A 25,536-nucleotide genomic window follows, 5' to 3' on the forward strand; every position below is an offset into this window, starting at 1 on the left:
TTATGTATGTCAACAAAATAGCCCTAGTAACTCAATGTATAACTCAGTAAAAACCATTTCAGGTAGCAAGTTACATTGGAGCACATCAATTTCGGTGGTGTTGTTTGCCTGGGGGTTTGCTGCTTTCTGGTCTGTGATGCCTCTGTTTGGATGGGGTGAATATGACTATGAACCTTTAAGAACATGCTGCACACTGGACTACTCAAAAGCTGACAGGTAAAACATTTTAAATTTTTTTACACTAAACTACATCTGCATCACTATTGAACCGATGTAATGGATCCTAGTCCTCACTAACACTAGACAACTCCTTACAAGATGACAGTTCCCCGCATATTGGTCAACTGCAGAAACAGCAGCTGTTAGCAGAAGAAACAACCAGGGATTCCTCTCCTTTCTGTATAGTATGTTAGTGCTCATGCAGATGATCTCGGACCACAATGCACAGACTGGCCACAGCTCTTCTGACCCAAGCGTGAGAGTTTTATTTATATACAGTATATGTAAATATTAGGGAGAGCTGCGGGCAGTCCGTGCATTAATGGTCTGTGCTTGGACCAATTTGCACAACATCTGGATGAGCCCTTAGATATCATAAGGTGCCAGCTATTTAATGCATGGAAGAAGCCATTTCTACAAAGAAGATATGATACTGGCTTCCCTGTAGGTCACAGATGTGTGTTACAAGTGGAGGACTCCCTTCTATAACATTACTCCATAACGCTAATGACTCACCTCACCTTGTGTCCAGACAGGCCTCAAATGAAATCTGGAAGAGATAGGAACATAGTAACATAGTAACATAGTTAACAAGGCCGAAAAATACATTTATCCATCCAGTTCAGCCAATACTCCTTCAGAATAAATCCCCAGATCTACGTCCTTCTAAAGAACCTAATAACTGTAGGATACAATATTGTTATGATCCAGGAGGACATCCAGGCCTCTCTTGAACCCCTCGACTGAGTTCGCTATCACCATCTCCACAGACAAGGAAGCCAGGCTTAGCTCAGAATGAGACCTTTCTGAAAAAGATAGATTGAATCGGGGAGAGGGCAACACTTACCAATGCAAACTACAAATAAAATAATAATGATGAGCTATGGTGCCATTATTTTGACTGATAAGATCCATAGTAAGGCCATGATTTGCAGACATATTACATTCATGGCATAAGGGGTATAGATATTAGAGCAGGTTGACTTAAAGGGGTTGTACACTACTAAGACAACCCCTCCTCAATCTGAATATTTGCCCCCATGAAAATAAAAAAACTTAGCCTTCTGTGCCAGTGCCATTCCACCGGTGTTGGCACTCATGTTCCCGGGGCTACCGTGCAGTTGTTATGACACATGAACCCTGTGCCCAATCAGCACTGGCATCACTGTCCCCACTTTTGGATGTATTACTAATTAAGAGGAAGAGAACGGTTTGTATTAGTAATTAAGAGGAAGTGAACGAATTGCCTGCTGCAATTCTCACTTCCTCTTGGTAACGTATACGTCCATAGGCGGGACAGTGACACCAGTGCTGATTGGGCACAGGGATCACATTTACCAACTGCATGTGAGCCCTAGGAATGTGAGTGCTGACACCGCTGGAACGGCATTGGCACAGGAGAGGAGTATAAGCTTTTTTCTTTTCATAGGGTCAAACATTCAAATCAAGAAGGGATTGTCCTTGTAGTGAACAACCCTTTTAACTGGCATAGATCACACAGCAATAAAGTAAGAATTTAAGAAAAAATCTACCCAAATAAACCTAAAAAAATCAAGTGTACTAACCGTTTTTTAAACATTCTGTTTTTCCCCTAGAAACTTCATGTCCTTCCTTCTCCCCCTGGCACTTTTTGAGTATTTGATTCCTCTTTTTATAATGACCACTGCTTACCAGTCCATATACCAGAAGCTAAAGAAAAGTGGCCCAGTGAAGGTAATGTGGTCTCTCACGCTCTGAGACCCTACATTCTTAGGACTGATTTGTAATAAGCTTGTTGGAAAATCAAAAGATAATCCCTGCTCTGTATTAAGTGAACACAAAGAGCTGTTTCAGTATTTAAGTTTTTAGTGGTTGAATTTAGGCTGATGTAACAGCAAGAACATTTATATAACTTGTTCTTTTGGATTACACTTTGAATGTAGCTTCTAACTGCTCACAATGAACTTTCTTTGAGGTCTGCACAAAACTTTGCTAACTGGCTTGCTGCTTGCGTAAAATAAGAATGTGGATAGCAGGATGTTTAGAAAAGCCACACATTCACAGCAAATGGCCATGAATATAAAACAGTGTCAAAGGCGTAGATAGAATTTCAGTTCAGGGGGGGGCGAAACTTCTCAGTGGGCCCCTATCCAGGTAACCTTGATTACAACTCGGTGACACACTCTCATGGTGGATGTAGGAGAACCGGCAGCAGGTGAAAGGGATGTTACTGAAAATAATCACTATATAAAGACTAACATGGATATTACCGCCATATGGTCAGTGGTAGATACCAGTCCTACAGAACATTTAAGAATTTTGCCCTCTGTGTGCCCCTTTGACAATCACAGTAACCTGAGTTCCCCTACAACAATAAGTGCCCACTTTACATTTAAAAATGTCCTGGGTCTCCCCCTGTACAACTCCCCTATACACAGTATGATGCTCTCTTAGACACACTATAATGCCCCCTCACTGTATAGTATCACCCACACAATATACTGACCCCTTAGTAGCTCCCAAACTGTTTGGCTCCAGCACTGTATGATGGCCCTCTCACTGTAATCTCCACACTGTATGATGCCCCCCTAGATAGCCTCCATATAGTATACTGCACCAGATAGTCCTCAATATAGTAAAATGCACTCCTCATAGGCCTCCATATAGTATAATGCACTCCCCATAGGCCTACTCTAGATTGTATAATGCACCCCATAGGCAGACTCTTTAGCATAAGGCAGCCCCCATAGGCAAACTCTGCAGTAAAAGGCAGCCCCCATAGGCAGACTATATAGCATAAGACAGCCACCATAGGCAGACTCTATAGCACAAGGCAGCACCCATAGGCAGACTCTCTATAGTATAAGGCAGCCCCATTAGGCATACTCTGCAGTATAAGGAAGCCCCCCATAGGCAGACTCTGTAGTATATGGCAGCCCCCCATAGACAGACTCTGTAGTATAAGGAATCCCCCCATAGGCAGACTCTGTAGTATAAGGCAGCCCCCATAGGCAGACTCTGTAGTATAAGGCAGCCACCATAGGCAGACTTTGTAATATAAGGAACCCTGTTATGTAGGCAATCCAGTGACACAGTGTGCCAGCAATCAGAGCACATACAGTGATTTGATAATAACCCAAAAACAATAGAACGAGCTCTGAGACGTGGAATCTCTGTAGACCGCAATACCTGAACCTATCCTAAACACAACTAAAGGCAGCTGTGGATTGCGCCTGTCACTACCTATGCAACTCAGCACAGCCTGAGGAGCTGACTAGCCTGAAGATAGAAAAACAAGCCTGACTTGCTTCAGAGAAATACCCCAAAGGAAAAGGCAGCCCCCCACATATAATGACTGTTAGCAAGATGAAAAGACAAACATAGGGATGAAATAGATTCAGCAAAGTGAGGCCCGATATTCTAGATAGAGCGAGGATAGCAAAGAGAACTTTGCAGTCTACAAAAAACCTTAATCAGTCTAGCAGCGGGTTAAAGGGTAAATATAAAACTTAACTTTTACTTAGATCCTTATAAAACTCACAAACAGAAACAAAAAGTGAAACACAAGTGCCAGTGTTTTTAAAAAGCCGAGAACGACCACAAAAAACACACAACAAACTACAGGTAAAAACCAAATACAACGATGTTTATAGATCACTCATATGTTTAGGGCATTGTTACCCATATGGTGCTACAACAATAGATGAGCAAGCTCAGCAGGTAGTAGAAGGCGGGCCGCACCCCAACCTTTTAGATTCAAACCCACCAATAGTACCAGAATACATATATGCCTCAAAAAAATAGATACATATAGGCATATGTTCAATGGGTATCTATGCGTGGATACATATATTAGCAGCGTTCTATTTTATACTCATCCTGTGGGACCAATGCTCTCAGCGATGCCCTCAGGGAGACATAGACCTCTGCCGGGATTAATGGATAGTATGGCATGATCCGCATCAAAGTCCCGGAAACTCTGTGAGAGGGGCATCTAAAAGGTTGGGGTGCGGCCCGCCTTCTACTACCTGCTGAGCTTGCTCATCTATTGTTGTAGCACCATATGGGTAACAATGCCCTAAACATATGAGTGATCTATAAACATCGTTGTATTTGGTTTTTACCTGTAGTTTGTTGTGTGTTTTTTGTGGTCGTTCTCGGCTTTTTAAAAACACTGGCACTTGTGTTTCACTTTTTGTTTCTGTTTGTGAGTTTTATAAGGATCTAAGTAAAAGTTAAGTTTTATATTTACCCTTTAACCCGCTGCTAGACTGGGAATTATTGGTTATTGGAAGTACTGTCCTTGCTGTTATATTACAAAAAACCTTAAAGCAAAAAACCACGCAAAGGGGGCAAAAAGACCCACCGTGCCGAACTAACGGCACGGCGGTGCACCCTTTGCGTCTCAGAGCTTCCAGCAAAAACGAATAGACAAGCTGGACAGAAAAAGTAGCAACAAAAGCAAAGAAACACTTATCTAAGCAGAGCAGCAGGCCACAGGAAAGATCCAGAAGCTCAGGTCCAACACTGGAACATTGACAAGGAGCAAGGAAGACAGAATCAGGTGGAGTTAAATAACAAAGCAGCCAACGAGCTCACCAGAACACCTGAGGGAGGAAGCTCAGAAGCTGCAGTACCACTTGTGACCACAGGAGTGAATTCAGCCACAGAATTCACAACAGTACCCCCCCCTTGAGGAGGGGTCACCGAACCCTCACCAGAGCCCCCAGGCCGACCAGGATGAGCCACATGAAAGGCACGAACAAGATCTGGAGCATGGACATCAGAGGCAAAAACCCAGGAATTATCTTCCTGAGCATAACCCTTCCATTTAACCAGATACTGGAGTTTCCGTCTAGAAACACGAGAATCCAAAATTTTCTCCACAATATACTCCAATTCCCCCTCCACCAAAACCGGGGCAGGAGGTTCAACAGATGGAACCATAGGTGCCACGTATCTCCGCAACAACGACCTATGGAATACATTATGTATGGAAAAGGAGTCTGGGAGGGTCAGACGAAAAGACACAGGATTGAGAATCTCAGAAATCCTATACGGACCAATAAAACGAGGTTTAAATTTAGGAGAGGAAACCTTCATAGGAATATGACGAGAAGATAACCAAACCAGATCCCCAACACGAAGTCGGGAACCCACACGGCATCTGCGATTAGCGAAAAGTTGAGCCTTCTCCTGGGACAAGGCCAAATTGTCCACTACCTGAGTCCAGATCTGCTGCAACCTGTCCACCACAGAATCCACACCAGGACAGTCCGAAGACTCAACCTGTCCTGAAGAGAAACGAGGATGGAACCCAGAATTGCAGAAAAATGGAGAGACCAAGGTAGCCGAGCTGGCCCGATTATTAAGGGCGAACTCAGCCAACGGCAAAAAGGACACCCAATCATCCTGGTCTGCAGAAACAAAACATCTCAGATATGTCTCCAAGGTCTGATTGGTTCGTTCGGTCTGGCCATTAGTCTGAGGATGGAAAGCCGAGGAAAAAGACAGGTCAATGCCCATCCTGCCACAAAAGGCTCGCCAAGACCTCGAAACAAACTGGGAACCTCTGTCAGAAACAATATTCTCAGGAATGCCATGCAAACGAACCACATGCTGGAAGAACAAAGGCACCAAATCAGAGGAGGAAGGCAATTTAACCAAGGGCACCAGATGGACCATTTTAGAAAAGCGATCACAGACCACCCAAATGACTGACATCTTTTGAGAAACGGGAAGGTCAGAAATAAAATCCATCGAAATATGTGTCCAAGGCCTCTTTGGGACCGGCAAGGGCAAAAGCAACCCACTGGCACGTGAACAGCAGGGCTTAGCCCTAGCACAAATCCCACAGGACTGCACAAAAGTACGTACATCCCGTGACAGAGATGGCCACCAGAAGGATCTAGCCACTAACTCTCTGGTACCAAATATTCCAGGATGACCAGCCAACACCGAACAATGAAGTTCAGAGATAACTTTAGTAGTCCACCTATCAGGGACGAACAGTTTCTCCGCCGGACAACGATCAGGTTTATTCGCCTGAAATTTTTGCAACACTCGCCGCAAATCAGGGGAGATGGCAGACACAATGACTCCTTCCTTGAGGATACTCGCCGGCTCAGATGAACCCGGAGAGTCGGGCACAAAACTCCTAGACAGAGCATCCGCCTTCACATTTTTAGAGCCCGGAAGGTACGAAATCACAAAATCGAAGCGGGCAAAAAATAACGACCAACGGGCCTGTCTAGGATTCAAGCGCTTGGCAGACTCGAGATAAGTAAGGTTCTTATGGTCAGTCAATACCACCACGCGATGCTTAGCTCCTTCAAGCCAATGACGCCATTCCTCGAATGCCCACTTCATGGCCAGCAACTCTCGGTTGCCCACATCATAATTACGCTCAGCAGCCGAAAACTTCCTGGAAAAGAAAGCACATGGTTTCAACACTGAGCAACCAGAACCTCTCTGTGACAAAACCGCCCCTGCTCCAATCTCAGAAGCATCAACCTCGACCTGGAAGGGAAGAGAAACATCTGGTTGACACAACACAGGGGCAGAACAAAAACGATGCTTCAACTCCTGAAAAGCTTCCACAGCAGCAGAAGACCAATTAACCAAATCAGCACCCTTCTTGGTCAAATCGGTCAATGGTTTGGCAATGCTAGAAAAATTACAGATGAAGCGACGATAAAAATTAGCAAAGCCCAGGAATTTTTGCAGACTTTTCAGAGATGTCGGCTGAGTCCAATCCTGGATGGCTTGGACCTTAACCGGATCCATCTCGATAGTAGAAGGGGAAAAGATGAACCCCAAAAATGAAACTTTCTGCACACCGAAGAGACACTTTGATCCCTTCACAAACAAAGAATTAGCACGCAGGACCTGGAAAACCATTCTGACCTGCTTCACATGAGAGTCCCAATCATCTGAGAAGATCAAAATGTCATCCAAGTAAACAATCAGGAATTTATCCAGATACTCACGGAAGATGTCATGCATAAAAGACTGAAACACAGATGGAGCATTGGCAAGTCCGAACGGCATCACTAGATACTCAAAATGACCCTCGGGCGTATTAAATGCAGTTTTCCATTCATCTCCTTGCCTGATTCTCACCAGATTATACGCACCACGAAGATCTATCTTAGTGAACCAACTAGCCCCCTTAATCCGAGCAAACAAGTCAGATAACAATGGCAAGGGATACTGAAATTTAACAGTGATCTTATTAAGAAGGCGGTAATCAATACATGGTCTCAGTGAACCATCCTTCTTGGCTACAAAAAAGAACCCTGCTCCCAGTGGTGATGACGATGGGCGAATATGTCCCTTCTCCAGGGATTCCTTCACATAACTGCGCATAGCGGAGTGTTCAGGCACAGATAAATTAAATAATCGACCTTTAGGGAATTTACTACCAGGAATCAAATTGATAGCACAATCACAATCCCTATGCGGAGGTAGGGCATCGGACTTGGGCTCTTCAAATACATCCTGATAATCAGACAAGAACTCTGGGACCTCAGAAGGAGTGGATGATGAAATAGACAAAAATGGAACATCACCATGTACCCCCTGACAACCCCAGCTGGATACCGACATAGAGTTCCAATCCAATACTGGATTATGGGTTTGCAGCCATGGCAACCCCAACACGACCACATCATGCAGATTATGTAGCACCAGAAAGCGAATAACTTCCTTATGTGCAGGAGCCATGCACATGGTCAGCTGGGTCCAGTACTGAGGTTTATTCTTGGCCAAAGGTGTAGCATCAATTCCTCTCAACGGAATAGGACACCGCAAAGGCTCCAAGAAAAACCCACAACGTTTAGCATAATCCAAATCCATCAGATTCAGGGCAGCGCCTGAATCCACAAACGCCATGACAGAATACGATGACAAAGAGCATATCAAGGTAATGGACAGAAGGAATTCTTGGTTCTAACATAGATTTCTGATCAATAGTATCTTGAATCCTTTGTACATTTGTAACGAGATTATCCATTGAAGAGCACAGACCCTGAATATCCATGTCCACACCTGTGTCCTGAAACACCCAAATGTCTAGGGAAAAAAAAGACTGAACACAGAGCTGAGAAAAAAAAATGATGTCAGAACTTCTTTTTTCCCTCTATTGAGAATCATTAGATGTGGGTGGCTCCTTGTACTGTTATGTAGGCAATCCAGTGACACAGTGTGCCAGCAATCAGAGCACATACAGTGTGATAATAACCCAAAAACAATAGAACGAGCTCTGAGACGAGGAATCTCTGTAGACCGCAATACCTGAACCTATCCTAAACACAACTAAAGGCAGCTGTGGATTGCGCCTGTCACTACCTATGCAACTCGGCACAGCCTGAGGAGCTGACTAGCCTGAAGATAGAAAAACAAGCCTGACTTGCCTCAGAGAAATACCCCAAAGGAAAAGGCAGCCCCCCACATATAATGACTGTTAGCAAGATGAAAAGACAAACGTAGGGATGAAATAGATTCAGCAAAGTGAGGCCCGATATTCTAGATAGAGCGAGGATAGCAAAGAGAACTTTGCAGTCTACAAAAAACCCTAAAGCAAAAAACCACGCAAAGGGGGCAAAAAGACCCACCGTGCCGAACTAACGGCACGGCGGTGCACCCTTTGCGTCTCAGAGCTTCCAGCAAAAACGAATAGACAAGCTGGACAGAAAAAGTAGCAACAAAAGCAAAGAAACACTTATCTAAGCAGAGCAGCAGGCCACAGGAAAGATCCAGAAGCTCAGGTCCAACACTGGAACATTGACAAGGAGCAAGGAAGACAGAATCAGGTGGAGTTAAATAACAAAGCAGCCAACGAGCTCACCAGAACACCTGAGGGAGGAAGCTCAGAAGCTGCAGTACCACTTGTGACCACAGGAGTGAATTCAGCCACAGAATTCACAACAGAACCCCCATAGGCAGAATCTGTATTATAAGGCAGCCCCCATAGGCAGACTCTGTAGTATAATGAAGCCCCCCAAAGGAAGACTCTATAGTATAAGGCAGCCCCCATAAGCTGACATTTTACCATAAGGCAGCCCCCCATAGGCATACTCTGTAGTATAAGGCAGCCTCCATAAAAAATAAGTAAGTACTCGCCTCTCTTTTTCCTGGTCCCTCCGCTGCTCAGAGCGCCTGCTCATCTCTGGACTGCGGGCACCAGGTAGTGACGTCCTTTTGCTGATGTCACTGATGCCGATGCTGACACGGGGATGATGGGATAAGAAGCATAACGTTCCCTCTCTCATCAATGCGGTCAGCTGTATCGGGATCCAGCTGATACAGCTGAACCTGTGTTGACAGGCAGGGGGCCCAATGCTGGCAGCGAACCCCCCCCCCACCTGCTCAGGGGCCCCATAGGTGCCGGGCAGCAGATCAGGGAGTTCGATTCTCCCTGCTCTTCTGCGGAATATAACTATCGATGCACTGCGCACACCAATACAGTTACAGTAGGGTAGCTCTGGGTGGGTCCTCTCAGAGCGCTGGGCCTGGGGCGATGTCTCCCTCTGCCCTCCAGGTAGCTATGCTACTGACAGTGATACTTGTGCCTAAATCTCATCACTGTGAGTGAAAAGGTTCAAAGAAAAGAAACACCAGAATTGTATTTACTGTGAAAAATCAAAGAATTTACTAAAATACACAGAAATGTCCTCTTAAAGACAATTAATTAACCATATTTTTACATGGCACAATTATAAATTTTAAAAGACCTCAAAAAAAAAAGAAAAAGATTAATTATTTATCCAATAGACATAAGATAGTTTTAGGCCATAATGCCTATTAGGAATTCAGTTTTGTGGGAAAATACAGCAAATTATTGTTCAAAAAGGACACAGATTTAATAATTGTATATTATTTCCTTAGATGAACACCAGCATACCTGTAAAATCACTGATGATCTGCTGGGGGCCCTATTCACTGCTATGTCTTTATGCTATCGTTCAAGATGCAACCATCCTTTCTCCAAAACTACGCATGGTGAGTGAATAACTGTACGTATGAAGCTTCACACATCCGCATTTCATAGCCTGTGTGCAGATTCTCATTTACTGACCAACTACGCCTCATAAGCGTATATGAAATTTACAAAATTGCAGTCTGGAAATGGAGCATGAAATGCTGATGTGTAAACGCAGCAATATTCTTTGTCTATAAAAGTGGACCATTATAGCATAGTCAATGGAAGTAGTAAATGTACAGGGTGGGCCATTTATATGGATACACCTGGGTGGGCCAGGTATATGGATACACCTAAATAAAATGGGAATGGTTGGTGATAACAACTTCCAGTTTGTGGCATATTATTATATGGGAGGGGGAAAACTTTTCAAGATTGGTGGTGACCATGGTGGGCATTTTGAAATTGGCCATTTTGGATGCAACTTTATAAATGGCCCACCCAGGTGTATCCATATAAATGGCCCACCCTTTATTTTATACCATATGCTTTCAATAACATTAACCACCAGATATGAGGGCAGTGAACCATCCAGAAGGCTTTATTAAAAGTGCCGGAAACTGATTTTTCTCCTATGTATACAATTATTATTAACCATTTGAAGAGCACTCATAGTTTTTAGAATGGTTTTAACCTGTACCCTACAAAGAAAAGCTGATATCTTCATGTCCCTTATTGCTGCATCACTGAATAATTGTACATTTGTCTCTTGATGACACAAATACAAGACAATAATACATTACATTATTCTACAGAAGATCTAAAATACCTTTCCAATTATTGGTTATACGGTACTGGTCCTGAAAATATAGGGACTGTAGCTATGGTTTAGGTTTCACTGCACTGAGCAAAAAATGAAGGAATATCTTGCAGTATAAAGTATACAGCCACTGCACTCAACAGTGATGAAGAACCAGAGGAATTCTTTATTACATCATAGATAGAAGAGAGGTTAGCCTCAGCTGATGCTTCCTCAAGCATCACTAAATTAAACATCAAAGTAGATGAAGCCTGTATGCATGCCATAAGTACAATCAATTACACAAATTATTGAATTTCAAATGTATAAAAAATATTAGAATCTAATAATCTCTCATAACAAAACATTTATCACCATTATGTATATATCAGAATCAGAAAACATTTATCAGATCGACCTTTCTCAAGATATTCTTAAAAAAAATGGAACACAAATATTAATTTACAGCCAAAAACAGGATCAATCTGCCCCAAATTTGCCTCACAGATTAATCAGCGCTTATTTTCTAGATATTCACAATAAAAAGCAAAAGTAAATATTAATTTACAGACAAACAATTGGATTAATCTCACCCAAATTTGGAATATACAGTACAGTCATGGCCAAAAGTTCCTTCGTGTGTATTGGAAGAACACAAAAAAAAACTGAACAAAAAGGCGAATTTGACATAATTTCACGCAAAACCCGCAAAATGGGCCGGACAAAATTGTTGGCATTCTCAACTTATTTGTTTGCCCAACCTTTGGAATAAATAACTGCAATCAATTGCTTCCAAATAACCATCAACAAACCTCTTACACCTATCAACTGGAATTTTGGACCCCTCTTCTTTTGTAAACTGCTCCAGGTCTGTCATAATTGAAGGGTGCCTTCTCCCAACAACAATTTTAACCCCTTACTGGCATCAGACGTACTATACCGTCCGATGCTGGCTCCCCTGCTTTGATGCAGGGCTCCGCGGTGAGCCCGCATCAAAGCCGGGACATGTCAGCTGTTTTGAACAGCTGACATGTGCCCGTAATAGGCGCGGGCAGAATCGTGATCTGCCCGCACCTATTAACTAGTTAAATGCCGCTGTCAAACGCAGACAGCGGCATTTAACTACCGCTTCCGGCCGGGCGGCCGGAAATGACGTCATCGCCGACCCCCGTCACATGATCGGGGGTCGGCGATGCTTGTATATTGTAACCATAGAGGTCCCAGAGACCTCTATGGTTACTGATCGCCGGTGGCTGTGAGCGCCACCCTGTGGTCGGCGCTCACAGCACGCCTCCATTTCTGCTATATAGCAGCGATCAGCAGATCGCTGCTATGTAGCAGAGGCGATCGAGTTGTGCCTGCTTCTAGACTCCCATGGAGGCTATTGAAGCATGGCAAAAGTTAAAAAAAGTTTAAAAAAATGTGAAAAAAATAAAAAAAATATAAAAGTTTAAATCACCCCCCTTTCGCCCCAATCAAAATAAATCAATAAAAAAAATCAAATCTACGCATATTTGGTATCGCCGCGCTCAGAATCGTCCAATCTATCAATTAAAAAAAAGTATTAACCTGATCGCTAAACAGCGTAGCGGGAAAAAAATTTGAAACGCCAGAATTACAAAAGAACGTATCTGCACCGAAATGCTATCATTAAAAACGTCATCTCGGCACGCAAAAAATAAGCCCTCAACCGACCCCAGATCATGAAAAATGGAGACGCTACGAGTATCGGAAAATGTCGCAATTTTTTTTTTTTTTTTTTAGCAAAGTTTGGAATTTTTTTTCACCACTTAGATAAAAAATAACCTAGTCATGTATGGTGTCTATGAACTCGTACTGACCTGGAGAATCATAATGGCAGCTCATTTTTAGCATTTAGTGAACCTAGCAAAAAAGCCAAACAAAAAACCAATGTGGGATTGCACTTTTTTTGCAATTTCACCGCACTTGGAATTTTTTTCCCGTTTTCTAGTACACGACATGCTAAAACCAATGATGTCGTTCAAAAGTACAACTCGTCCCGCAAAAAATAAGCTCTCACATGGCCAAATTGACGCAAAAATAAAAAAGTTATGGCTCTGGGAAGGAGGGGAGCGAAAAACGAACATGGAAAAATGAAAAATCCCCCGGTCATGAAGGGGTTAAGATCTCTCCACAGGTGTTCAATAGGATTTAGATCTGGACTCATTGCTGGCCACTTCAGAATTCTCCAGTGCTTTGTTTCCATCCATTTCTGGGTACTGCTTGAAGTATGTTTGGGGTCATTGTCCTGATGGAAGACTCATGACCTTGGATGCAAGCACAGCTTTTTGACACTGGGTACTACATTGTGACCCAAAATCCTTTGGTAATCTTCAGATTTCATGATGTCCTGCACATTGTTAAGGCACCCAGTGCCAAGGGCAGTAAAACAACCCCAAACCTCCACCATTTTTGACTGTAGGCACTGTGTTCTTTTCTTTGTAGGCTTCATTCCATTTTTGGTAAACAGTAGAATTATGTGCTTTATCAAAAAGCTCTATCTTGGTATCATTTGGCCAAAAGACACTTTCCCAAAAAGATGTTGGTTTACTCACGTACATTCTGGCAAACTGCAGTCTAGGTTTTTTATGTCTCTGTGTGAGCAGTTGGGTCCTTCTGAGTCATCTATCATAGCATTTTATTCAAATGTCATTGGATAGTTTGCACTGACACTGATGCACTATGAGCCTGCAGGACAGCTTGAATCTCTTTGGAACTTGACTGGGGCTCCTTATTCATCATCCTGACTAGCCTGCATTTCAACCTTTCATCAATTTTTTTCTGGTGTCCATATCCAGGGAGATTAGCTTTAGTGCCATGGATTGCACGCATATTCATTATGTCGTGCACTGTGGACAAATTAACATCAAGATCTCTTGAGATGGACTTGTAACCTGTTTTTTGCAGGATAAGCTGTTCCATTGAGCAAAACCATTGGATTTACTACATGATGTACTGGAAAAAGAGAAAACAAGTGGGGAAAAATTGCAAAAAAAGTGCAGTTCCACAATTGATTTTTATTTACCATGTTCATTAAATGCTAAAACAGGCCTGCCATTATGATTTTCCAGGTCATTACGAGTTCAAATAATGGGTATGGAAAGTATTCAGACCCCTTTACATTTTTCACTATTTGTTTCATTGCAGCCATTTGGTAAATTCAAAAAAAGTAAAAAAAAAAATTCTCATTAACGTACACTGCATCCCTTCTTGACTGAAAAAAACAGAAATGTAGAAATATTTGCAAATTTATTAAATGAGAAAAACTGAAATATCACAAAGTCATAAGTATTCAGACCCTTTGCTCAGGCACTCATATTTAAGTCACATAGTGTCCATTTCCTTGTGATCCTCCATGAGATGGTTCTACTCCTTCATTGGAGTCCAGCTGTGTTTAATTAAACTGTTAGGACTTGATTTGTAAAGGCACACACCTGTCTATATAAGACCTCACAGCTCATAGTGCATGTCAGACCAAATGAGAATCAGGAGGTCAAAGGAACTGGCTGAAGGTTCACCAACAAGACAATGTGTGTGGAATAAAGGACTTTTAATTTGAAGGATATAGGTGAGTGAAGCATTTCTATTCCTACTTTTTGAATTTATGCTATAACTGAGCTGTGCACCACCCAGATAAATCCTATAAGGAGTTGCATATAGACAGCCATCCATACCAATATTTGTAGATTAAAACATTGGTGCCTCTTTACTCCACTGCGTATTCCATGATTTGGCTAGTAACAAGTTAAAACATACCATGTGAAAATCCATCTATAAGACTAATTAGATGACATTAGAGATGTCCCCTGAAGATCCTGGTACAGTTTTTTGTTCTGATGGTAATTAGGGTTGAGCGAAACAGATCGGCAATTTTCAAAAGTCGTCGACTTTTAGCAAAGTCGGGTTTCGTGGGATTCACTGTGGGATCGGGTCAGCGGTCAGCGATCTTTACTCCAAAGTCGGGTTTCGTTTATATATATATATATATATATATATATATATATATATATATATATATTTACTTCAGCGCGATAATGTTGAAAAGCCGGTAACTCAATTGCCGGCTTTTCTTTTCTCCTGCCTAAACCCGACATGATATGAGACATGGTTTACATACAGTAAACCATGTCATATCCCCCTTTTTTTGCATATATTACACTACTAATGTTAGTAGTGTGTATGTGCAAAATTTCGGCGCTCTAGCAATTAAATTTAAGGGTTAAATTGCGGAAAAAATTGGCGTGGGCTCCCGCGCAATTTTCTCCGCCAGAGTGGTAAAGCCAGTGACTGAGTGTTAGGGGTCAAGTTCCCGCTTCTGCACAGGGGGAATCTCGAGCCACTTCCGCTGCGGTCTCCCATTCTTGTCCAGCCGCAGTGGAGCCTGCTCAGCAAGGACGTCGGTCCCAGCGTCTTGCTCATTCTCACTCTGTTCTGAGAGTTAGTGCTGCTTCTCCAGTCTCTGCCATTAAAGTCAGTGCTGGTCGGCAGCGAGCGGACTTCTCTGGGACTAAGTCCTTGTCTGCATGTACTGAGCATGCCCAGCGTAAGGTCTCCCGTTGGAGATCGAGGGTCATGTGCTCAGGCTCTGCAGCACATTCCATTGGTCCTCTTGGCAGGTCCTAGAAGGGCAAAAGTGCTGTGGCCACTTCCTGTGCTGCTGCTATTTAAACTGCGCATGACCGCACGGCCATGCGCTAGTATTGTCAAACAATTGCTTATGTGTGTATGTTGTGAGTGCAAGTCGTCCTTGGAAACCCCTACCCTATTGAATGTCTGTTCGCGGAAGGTGTATGGCTGCTACCTAGCGCCCGACTTAGCCTACAGCACTAAACACACATCTCAGCGTCCTGTAGCTGTGCCTGCCAGTACGGCGCCGTGCGCCTGCCTTGCGCTTTCCATACCCGAGTCTGGGTGGTTAGTGGCGTCCGTTAGTGCGGCACCGCTCGCACTCTTGTGCACTTATATTTCTTAAGGTACTCTACACACCCAGTTGCGGTGTTACGCCAGCAAGGGTCTAATCGGGCTCCAATCCCTTCTGGGGTTAAGTCCGCTGACCACTTGCTCGCGCACTAGTGCGGTACTGCGGTCCTGTGAATTAACAGGATCGCTTTCTTCACGCTGGGTGAGGTTTAACCCACGCGTGTATCCTTTAGTGTACCGCCATATTGTCCGTCTTGCTAGCTGCAGGGTCTTTTACCTGCACGGTGGACCTCGGACTGCGAACGCACCTAGTTTCTTACCATCTATACTTGGTGCGTTCCGCCAGTCCTTAACACTGAGGGCAGATATTAATAGCCTGGAGAGGGTCCACGGTTTTTGCCCCCCCCCCCCCCTGGCTAAAAACATCTGCCCCCAGCCACCCCAGAAAAGGCACATCTGTAAGATACACCTATTCTGGCACTTGGCCACTCTCTTCCCATTCCCGTGTAGCGGTGGGATATGGGGTAATGAAGGGTTAATGTCACCTTGCTATTGTAAGGTGACATTAAGCCAGATTAATAACGGAGAGGCGTCAATTCTGACATCTATCCATTATTAATCCAATTGTATGAAAGGGTTAAAAAAACACACACACATTATTAAAAAGTATTTTAATGAAATAAACACACAGGTTGTTGTAATATTTTATTGTACTCTCAATCCACCTGAAGACCCTCGCTCTGTAACAAAGGAAAAATAAAAAAACAACAATATACATACCTTCCGATGATCTGTCACGTCCCACGATGTAAATCCATCTGAAGGGGTTAAAATATTTTACAGGCAGGAGCTCTGCTATAATGCAGCTGTGCTCGTGCCTGTAAAACCTCGGGGAATGAAGGTAATGTAGGTCAATGACCTATAGTTACCTTCAGTCGCGGTGATGCGCCCTCTACTGGATGTCCTCAAAAGCTCCCAGGCTCCAGGTCATATGAGGACATCCAGCAGAGGGTGCATCACCACGAATGAAGGTAACTACAGGTCATTGACCTACATTACCTTCATTCGCTGGGGTTTTACAGGCACGAGCACAGCTGCATTATAGCAGAGCTCCTGCCTGTAAAATATTTTAACCCCTTCAGATGGATTTACAGCGTGGGACGTTACAGATCAACGGAAGGTATGGATATTGTTGGTTTATTATTTTTAATTTGTTACAGAACGAGGGTCTTCAGGTGGATTGAGAGAGCAATAAAATATTAAAACAACCTGTGTGTTTATTTCATTAAAATACTTTTTAATAATGTGTGTGTGTGTTTTTAGCCCTTTCATGCAATTGGATTAATAATGGATAGGTGTCAGAATTGACGCCTCTCAATTATTAATCTGGCTTAATGTCACCTTACAATAGCAAGGTCACATTAACCCTTCATTACCCCATATCCCACTGCTACATGGGAATGGGAAAAGAGTGGCCAAGTGCCAGAATAGGCGCATCTTCCAGATGTGCCTTTTCTGGGGTGGTTGGGGGCAGATGTTTTTAGCCAGGGGGGGGCCAATAACCATGGACCCTCTCCAGGCTATTAATATCTGCCCTCAGTCACTGGCTTTACTACTCTGGTGGAGAAAATTGCGCGGGAGCCCACGCCAATTTTTTCCGCGATTTAACCCTTAAATTTAATAGCTAGAGTGCCAAAATTTTGCACATACACACTACTAACATTAGTAGTGTGTAATATGCAAAAAAAAATGGGAATATGACATGGTTTACTATATGTAAACCATGTCTCATATCATGTCGGGTTTAGGCAGGAGAAATGAAAAGCCGGCAATTGAATTATTTGCTGAAGCAAATATATTTAAAAAAAAATTCCCATTGACTTTGCATTGTGTTTCTGGTTTCGGCCGATCCCCGACCCCGACTTTCAATAAGATCGGCCGATTTCACTCGACCCGACATTTGAGAAAGTCGGGTTTCGCGAAACCCGACTCGACCTCAAAAAATGAAAAGTCGCTCAACCCTAATGGTAATGCCTGATGTGATTTGAAAGTCTGCAGTTATTTAGTCACCAGAGTATTGGCAACTTTTATGCACAATGAACCTAAAAACTTGGCAACCTAATTCTGGACCTATATATTGTCTACTACTTTTTTTGCTAAGTTTCAGCGGTTCCTAAACACTTCTGCTTTTCAATAATACCACTCACAGTTGAGTTGTGTAATATTCACGAGTGAGGAAAATTGGCAAACTAACTCTGCTCCTGCCGGCAACGGCAACATTTTCTTGAAGCCCACCACCGGGACACCGCCACTTCCTAGCCCAGGGCCTGCTCCTGCCTGCACCCGGCTTCCTGCAGCAGCAACCTTGCTTCCTGAGACCCATCACCTCTGCCCCTCCGGTAGGCTAAATTCGGACTATAAGAAGGGACCCCCATTTGACACATACTTTTTTTTTCCTATTTTTCTCCTCAAAATTTGGGTTGCGTGTTATGGTGTGGTGCATTTTATAGTCTTTAAAACATGGTAATTAGTTTTTCATTGGGCGCATGTACATCATCTGCCTGTATGAGTTGCCCACTCATAAGCGGGTATCATCCTAGAGAGATATGATCAAAAACTCCTTGTTGAAGCTAATAGTAACGTAGAACAAATCCCCAGGTTGAAACTTTTTTAACGTCAAAGAGACGAATCAGATAAAGAAAGATACTGAGGTTGTCCAAATCATTACCCAGTATAATTCAAGCATATATATCCTAAAACAAATTGTCAAACACTGTGATATTTTAAAAGATGACAAGATCATTGGGGAAAAATTGTCAAATCACCTTAAATTTATATTTAAAAATTTGGGTAATTTGATTGCCCCGACAGTGTGTGATCCCCATATACACAAAAAAACAAATTGAATTTTTTAAGCAAGAGCTAAGTGTTTTTTTTCTGGGCAGGAAGTTGGACACCTTGAGACCAAGAGGTCTAAATAATGGAACTTTTTTGCCCTTTGAAAACTAACAGCTGAAGATCATCAAGGGTATTTAAACTCACCATGGCGAACAAAGGACCATCCCTGAAGAAGCAGGATGGCACAGTTCAAGCTCGAAAAAACTATAGGGAGAAAAAATAATTTATTTAAAAAACTAATTAAAGCTGCTAAAAATGAAACAGAGGAGCACATTGCTAAGGAGAGTAAAACTGATCCCAAACTGTTCAACTATATCAATAGTAAAAGAATCAAAAGTGAAACTGTAGGCCCCTTAAAAAATTGTGAGGAAAGAATGGTTGTAGATGACAAAGAAAAAGCTAATATATTAAACACCTTCTCCACTGTATTCATGGTGGAAAATAAAATGTTAGGTGAAATACTCTATATTAAGTGTCAACAATCTAACTCAAGAAGACGTGCGAAACCAGCTAAATAAGATTAAAATAGAGAAATGTCCGGGTCCGGATGGCATACACCCACGAGTACTAAGAGAACTAAGTAATGTAATAGACACACCATTATTTCTTATATTTAGGGACTCTATAGCGATGGGGTCTGTTCCACAGGACTGGCGAATAGCAAGTGTGGTACCAATATTCAAAAAGGGCTCTTAAAGTGAACCGATGTGGTATATCTTCATTTTTCCAAAGCGTTTGATACCGTGTCACAGAAGAGGTTGGTATACAAAATGAGAATGCTGGGTCTGGGGGAAAATGTGTGTAAATGGGTAAGTAACTGGCTTAGTCATAGAAAGCAGAGGGTAGTTATAAATGGTATATTCTCTAAATGGGTTGCTTTGACCAGTGGGGTACCGCAGGGGTCGGTGTTGGGACCTATTCTCTTCAACATATTTCTTAACAATCGGATAGAAGGTTTACACAGTAAAATAGTGATATTTGCAGATGATACAAAACTATGTTAATAAGTCAATACAAGAGAAGATAGTATTCTGCTACAGATTGATCTGGGATAAGTTGGAAACTTAGGCCGAAAGGTGGCAGATTCGGTTTAACAATGATAAATATAAGGTTATACACATGGGAAGAAGGAATCAGTACCATCATTACACACTAAACAGGAAACCACTGGGTAAATCTGACATGGAGAAGGACTTGGGGATCCTAGTTAATGATAAAATGTCAAGGCAAACGGGATCATGGGGTGCATTAGAAGAGGTCTGGATACACATGATGAGAGCATTATACTGCCTCTGTACAAATCTCTGGTTAGACCGCACATGGAGTACTGTGTACAGTTTTGGGCACAGGTGCTCAGGAAGGATATAATGGAACTAGAGTGAGTACAAAGGAGAGCAACAAAATTAATAAAGGGGATTATTTAGTCTAGAAGAAAGACAACTGAGGGCCGATCTAATAACCCTATATAAGTATATAAGGGGAGAATACAAATATCTCTCCGAGGATATGTTTATACCAAGGAAGGTGATGGTCACAAAGGGGAATTCTCTGCGTCTGGAGGAGAGAAGGCTTTTCCACCAACATAGAAGAGAATTCTTTACTGTTAGGGCAGTGAGAACCTGAAATTCCTTGCCTGAGAAGGTGGTGATGGTGAACTCAGTCGAGGGGTTCAAGCGAGGCCTGGATGTCTTCCTGGAGTGTAATAATGTATCTTACAGTTATTAGGTTCTTTAGAAGGAGGTAGATCTGGGGATTTATTCTGACGGAATATAGGCTGAACTGGATGGGTAAATGTCTTTTTTCGGCCTTGCTAACTATGTTACTATGTAAGGAAACCCTTAGATTTCTCAAACGCATTGGATTTGTGGTCCTTTCTGTGCATCATACCTGATCACATGATAATTATGTGACTGCGGACGTCACACAGGTCCTCAAGTACCGAAGCCTCACTCCAGGCACTGCTGGACTCTAGGTTTTGAGCACCTGTCACTGGTCAGAAGAGCGCTCCAACTTTTTACTATCCCTGCACTACTTTTGCCTGCTATTTAATCTATGACATCAGCACCTACAAGACCACGGAAAACCTCATGAAGGCAGTGACATTCCAGCAATGAAACACGATAATCCAGCACTCAAAAAGTCATCAATGTCACTTGCAGTTTATTTTATTGGGTATTCTATGCAATATGGTGTTTGGGCTAGGTCTTATTTGCCTATTATAGAGTTTCACTGTAACCAGGAGTTTTAGAGATATAAGGTACTCCTACTACGCTACCAGTCTTGATAGATCTGACTGACACATTGGTATCACCAGGTATATCTGAAAATCTTGTCCTTTCCTTTTCTTTTTGGTTTTGCCACTATTAGTTACTAAATCCTTAAAGGGAACCTGTCACCCCGTTTTTTGAGATTGAGCTATAAATACTGTTAAATAGGGCCTGCGCTGTGTGTTCCTATAGTGTATGTAGTGTACCCCGATTCCCCATGTATGCTGAGAAATAACTTACCAAAGTCGCCGTTTTCGCCTGTCAATCAGGCTGGTCAGGTCGGGAGGGCGTGGTGACATCGCTGGTTCTTCCTCAGCTTTACGTTGGTGGCGTAGTGGCGTAGTGGTGAAGACACAGCGCGCGATCTGCGCTGTCATCCCTTTCGTCGGTGGGGGCGGCCATCTTCCTGGGGCCGCGCGTGCGCAGATCGAGTGCTCTGCTGCACGGGGCTTCAGGAAAATGGCCGCGGGATGCCGCGCGTGCGCATTAGAGATCGCGGCGGCCATTTTCCCAAAGCCGAGTTTGCATCTCGGCTTTGGGAAAATGGCCGCCGCGATCTCTAATGCGCACGCGCGGCATCCCGCGGCCATTTTCCTGAAGCCCCGTGCAGCAGAGCACTCGATCTGCGCACGCGCGGCCCCAGGAAGATGGCCGCCCCCACCGACGAAAGGGATGACAGCGCAGATCGCGCGCTGTGTCTTCACCACTACGCCACTACGCCACCAACGTAAAGCTGAGGAAGAACCAGCGATGTCACCACGCCCTCCCGACCTGACCAGCCTGATTGACAGCCGAAAACGGCGACTTTGGTAAGTTATTTCTCAGCATACATGGGGAATCGGGGTACACTACATACACTATAGGAACACACAGCGCAGGCCCTATTTAACAGTATTTATAGCTCAATCTCAAAAAACGGGGTGACAGGTTCCCTTTAAAGGTTTCACTACCTACTGCATATTGAACCATGCCACGAATGATTCTAGAGATATCTAGGCACATATGGTTTGCCCCTGTCCATCTTTATACACTTTTACAGCTCTATTATTACCATTAATATTTGTTTTTTGGCATTGTGTTTTTCTAGTGATGCGCACTTCTCTGTAGTTTTTTTTTTTTTTATCTCGGAGGGATTTTTTCTGCTTTTAATGCATTTAAAATAAAAGTTTTTTTTTAGGAGTTTATTGGTACTGGTAAGTTACTGCAATTTAACAACACATTACTTTGTGGAGTATTTTTCCAATATTTTATGCCTTTCTCTTTTACCTCTACTGCAAATCTATGAGCGCTTATGTCTGCTTAATATTCTAAATCACCGTAAAATCATTGCTGCGTTCCCTGCCTAGGCTTTTATACATGCACTATATTATTTGATGTTATAGTTGCAAAGTATTATGAGGGTGGCTGCGCGGTTGTCCCTAAGTCAAGTAAACTGTCTGTGGCTGATGCAATCTTCTGCAAGTTTCAGAAAATTTGCCACAAGTTGAATTTGTATCGAATCTGTTCATTCATCTCAAATGGGACGCTTTAAAGAGGGTTCCTTTTCCAACCATGGGGTTTTATTTAAATCCCCCGTGCTCACCACACAAACACAAAATATTAGGGTGGAGGTATTTCCAACAGGTAAAGGGAATATGTCAGCAGATTTTTGCTATGCAGCCTGAGAGCAGCATGAGGTAGGGGCTTGAAACATACACTGCTCAAAAAATTAAAGGGAACACTTAAGCAACAGAATATTACTCTAAGTAAATCAAACTTATGTTAAATCAAACTGTCCACTTAGAAAGCAACACTGTTTGACAATCAATTTCACATGCTGTTGTGCAAATGGAATGGACAACAGATGGAAATTATTAGCAATTATCAAGCCACACTCAATGAAGGAGTGGTTCTGCAGGTGGGGACCACAGACCACATCTCAGTACCAATGCTTTCTGGCTGATATTTTGTCATTTTTGAATGTTTGTGCTTTCACACTCGTGGTAGCATGAGACGGAATCTACAACCCACAACAGTGGCTCAGGTAGTGCAGCTCATCCAGGATGGCACATCAATGCGAGCTGTGGCAAGAAAGTTTGATGTGTCTGTCAGCGTAGTGTCCTGAGGCTGGAGGCACTACCAGGAGAAAGACCAGTACACCAGGAGACGTGGAGGAGGCCATAGTAGGGCAACAACCCAGAAGCAGGACCCCTACCTCAGCCTTTGTGCAAGGAGGAACAGGAGGAGCACTGCCAGAGCCCTGCAAAATAACCTCCGGCAGGCCATAAAGTGCATGTGTCTGCACAAACGGTTAGAAACGGACTCCATGAGGATGGTCTGAATGCCCGATGTCCACAGATGGGGGTTGTGCTCACAGTCCAACACCGTGCAGGATGCTTAGCATTTGCCACAGAACACCAGGATTGGCAAATTCGCCAATGGCGCCATGTGCTCTTCACAGATGAAAGCAGGTTCACTCTGAGCACATGTGACAGACGTGACAGAGTCTGGAGATGCCATGGAGAAGGATCTGCTCCCTGCAACATCCTTCAGTGTGACCAGTTTGGCACTGGGTCACTAATGGTGTGGGGTGGCATTTCTTTGGAGGGCCGCACAGCCCTTCATGTGCTCACCATAGGTAGCCTGACTGCCATTATGTACCGATGTGAGATCTTCAGACCTCTTGTGAAACCATATGCTGGTGCGGTTGGCCCTGGGTTCCTCCTAATGCAGAACAATGCCAGACCTGGCGGGAGTGTGTCAGCAGTTCCTGCAAGATGAAGGCATTGAAGCTATAGACTGGCCCACGCGTTCCCCAGACCTGAATTCAATTGAACACATATGGGACATCATGTCTTGCACGATCCAACAATGTCACATTGCACCACAGACTGTCCAGGAGTTGTTGGATGCTTTTGTCCAGGTTTGGGAGGAGATCCCTCAGGAGACCATCATCAGGAGCATGCCCAGACATTGTAGGGAGATTATACAGGCACGTGGAGGCCACACACACTGCTAAGCATCATTTCCTTGTCTTGAGGCATTTCCACTGAAGTTGGGTCAGCTTGTAACTTCCTTTTCCACTTTGATTTTGAGCATCATTCCAACTCTAAACCTCTGTGGGATATTAGTTGTGGTTTACATTGATCATTTTTAGGTTTTCTTGTTCTCAACACATTCCACTATGTAATGAATAAAGATTTACAACAGGAATATTTCATTCAGTGATATCTAGGATATGAGATTTTAGTGTTCCCTTTCTTTTTTCGAGCAGTGTGGTTTTCAGTGATGTATGACTAATAAGGCTGTGTGTGTTGTTGCTTCTATGTAATGAGTGTTTTATTAGCTGGAGATTATCACTGCAGACTAGGTGCATCCTGGTTCAACTCTGCCCTCACCACTGATTAGTATCATACTGTCAATGTACAGTGTGCTCAGAAAGCTGCTACGCAGAGGTGTCACCAGGTTAGTTTTTTGAGTTCTGCTACATCTAAGAACTCTGTGTCACAACTTCTGCATCCAGTAAACTAAGTGATACAGGGTCTCTTTCTCTACATCATGTTGTTCTCATATTGTCTTTATCTATAACCATTTATTGCAGAAGTTTGGCCAGAGAAATACAGTAGGGTCAAGAGCAAAACAAGAATCGGCAATATTATTTTAAAATGTATTATTTAGAAGACATTTTTTACCAATGATAATCCTGCAGGAGGTGGCGTGCACATGGCAATGAAGATTAACAGAAGCATCATAATCAGAGAGCACACAATCCTCTTCAACATCAACTGTTTTTAAATCAGTTCCTTTTTTATCCTTTTAATATATTATCATCATATTATACAGCACTGTGTCGCACTGTGTACTTACAGTTGCTCATTTTGCCTTTCTACCCAGTTTACTGAGTTAATTCTTCTATTTTCCATTAGGTCCAAGACACTGTGCAATCAAAAACAGACTAGCTTAATCATTCTAAGCTCTATGTAGAAAAAGGAAGTCTATTTTCCCTGCATGAGTCATAATCAGAGCTACAATTCTACTACATCACTGCAAAATCCCTGGAAGGGGTGAGGAGTGGAGCAGCTGGTCAGGAGTTAAGGTACCGTCACACATAACGATATCGTTAACGATATCGTTAACGATATTGTTGCTTTTTGTGATGTAGCAACAATATCGTTAACGAAATCGTTATGAGTGACAGCGACCAATGATCAGGCCCCTGCTGTGATGTCGTTGGTCGTCGGGGAAAGTCCAGGACTTTATTTCGTCGCTGGATCTCCTGCTGACATCGCTGAATCGGCGTGTGTGACGCCGATTCAGCGATATCTTCACTGGTAACCAGGGTAAACATCGGGTTACTAAGCGCGGCCCTGCGCTTAGTAACCCGATGTTTACCCTGGTTACCATTGTAAATGTAAAAAAAAAAACACTACATACTTACATTCCCGGTGTCTGGTCACGTCCCTCGCCTTCAGCTTCCCACACTGACTGGGAGCGCCGGCCGGCCGGCCGTGAAGCAAAGCACAGCGGTGACG

At 43.2% G+C, this 25,536-nt stretch overlaps 1 protein-coding gene across 1 annotated transcript in view; it reads left to right on the forward strand.

Annotated features, from left to right (window-relative positions):
* RGR (retinal G protein coupled receptor) overlaps nt 1-25,536 on the forward strand; it is a 44,693-nt gene that overhangs the window by 14,171 nt on the left and 4,986 nt on the right. Inside the window, exons 4-6 of the mRNA XM_069753139.1 lie at nt 63-216; nt 1,815-1,932; nt 10,087-10,200. Coding sequence (XP_069609240.1) covers nt 63-216; nt 1,815-1,932; nt 10,087-10,200 — 386 coding nt within the window. The remainder of the gene's footprint in view (nt 1-62; nt 217-1,814; nt 1,933-10,086; nt 10,201-25,536) is intronic.

Source organism: Ranitomeya imitator, chromosome 2 (assembly GCF_032444005.1).
Source record: "Ranitomeya imitator isolate aRanImi1 chromosome 2, aRanImi1.pri, whole genome shotgun sequence".
Taxonomy (NCBI): domain Eukaryota; kingdom Metazoa; phylum Chordata; class Amphibia; order Anura; family Dendrobatidae; genus Ranitomeya; species Ranitomeya imitator.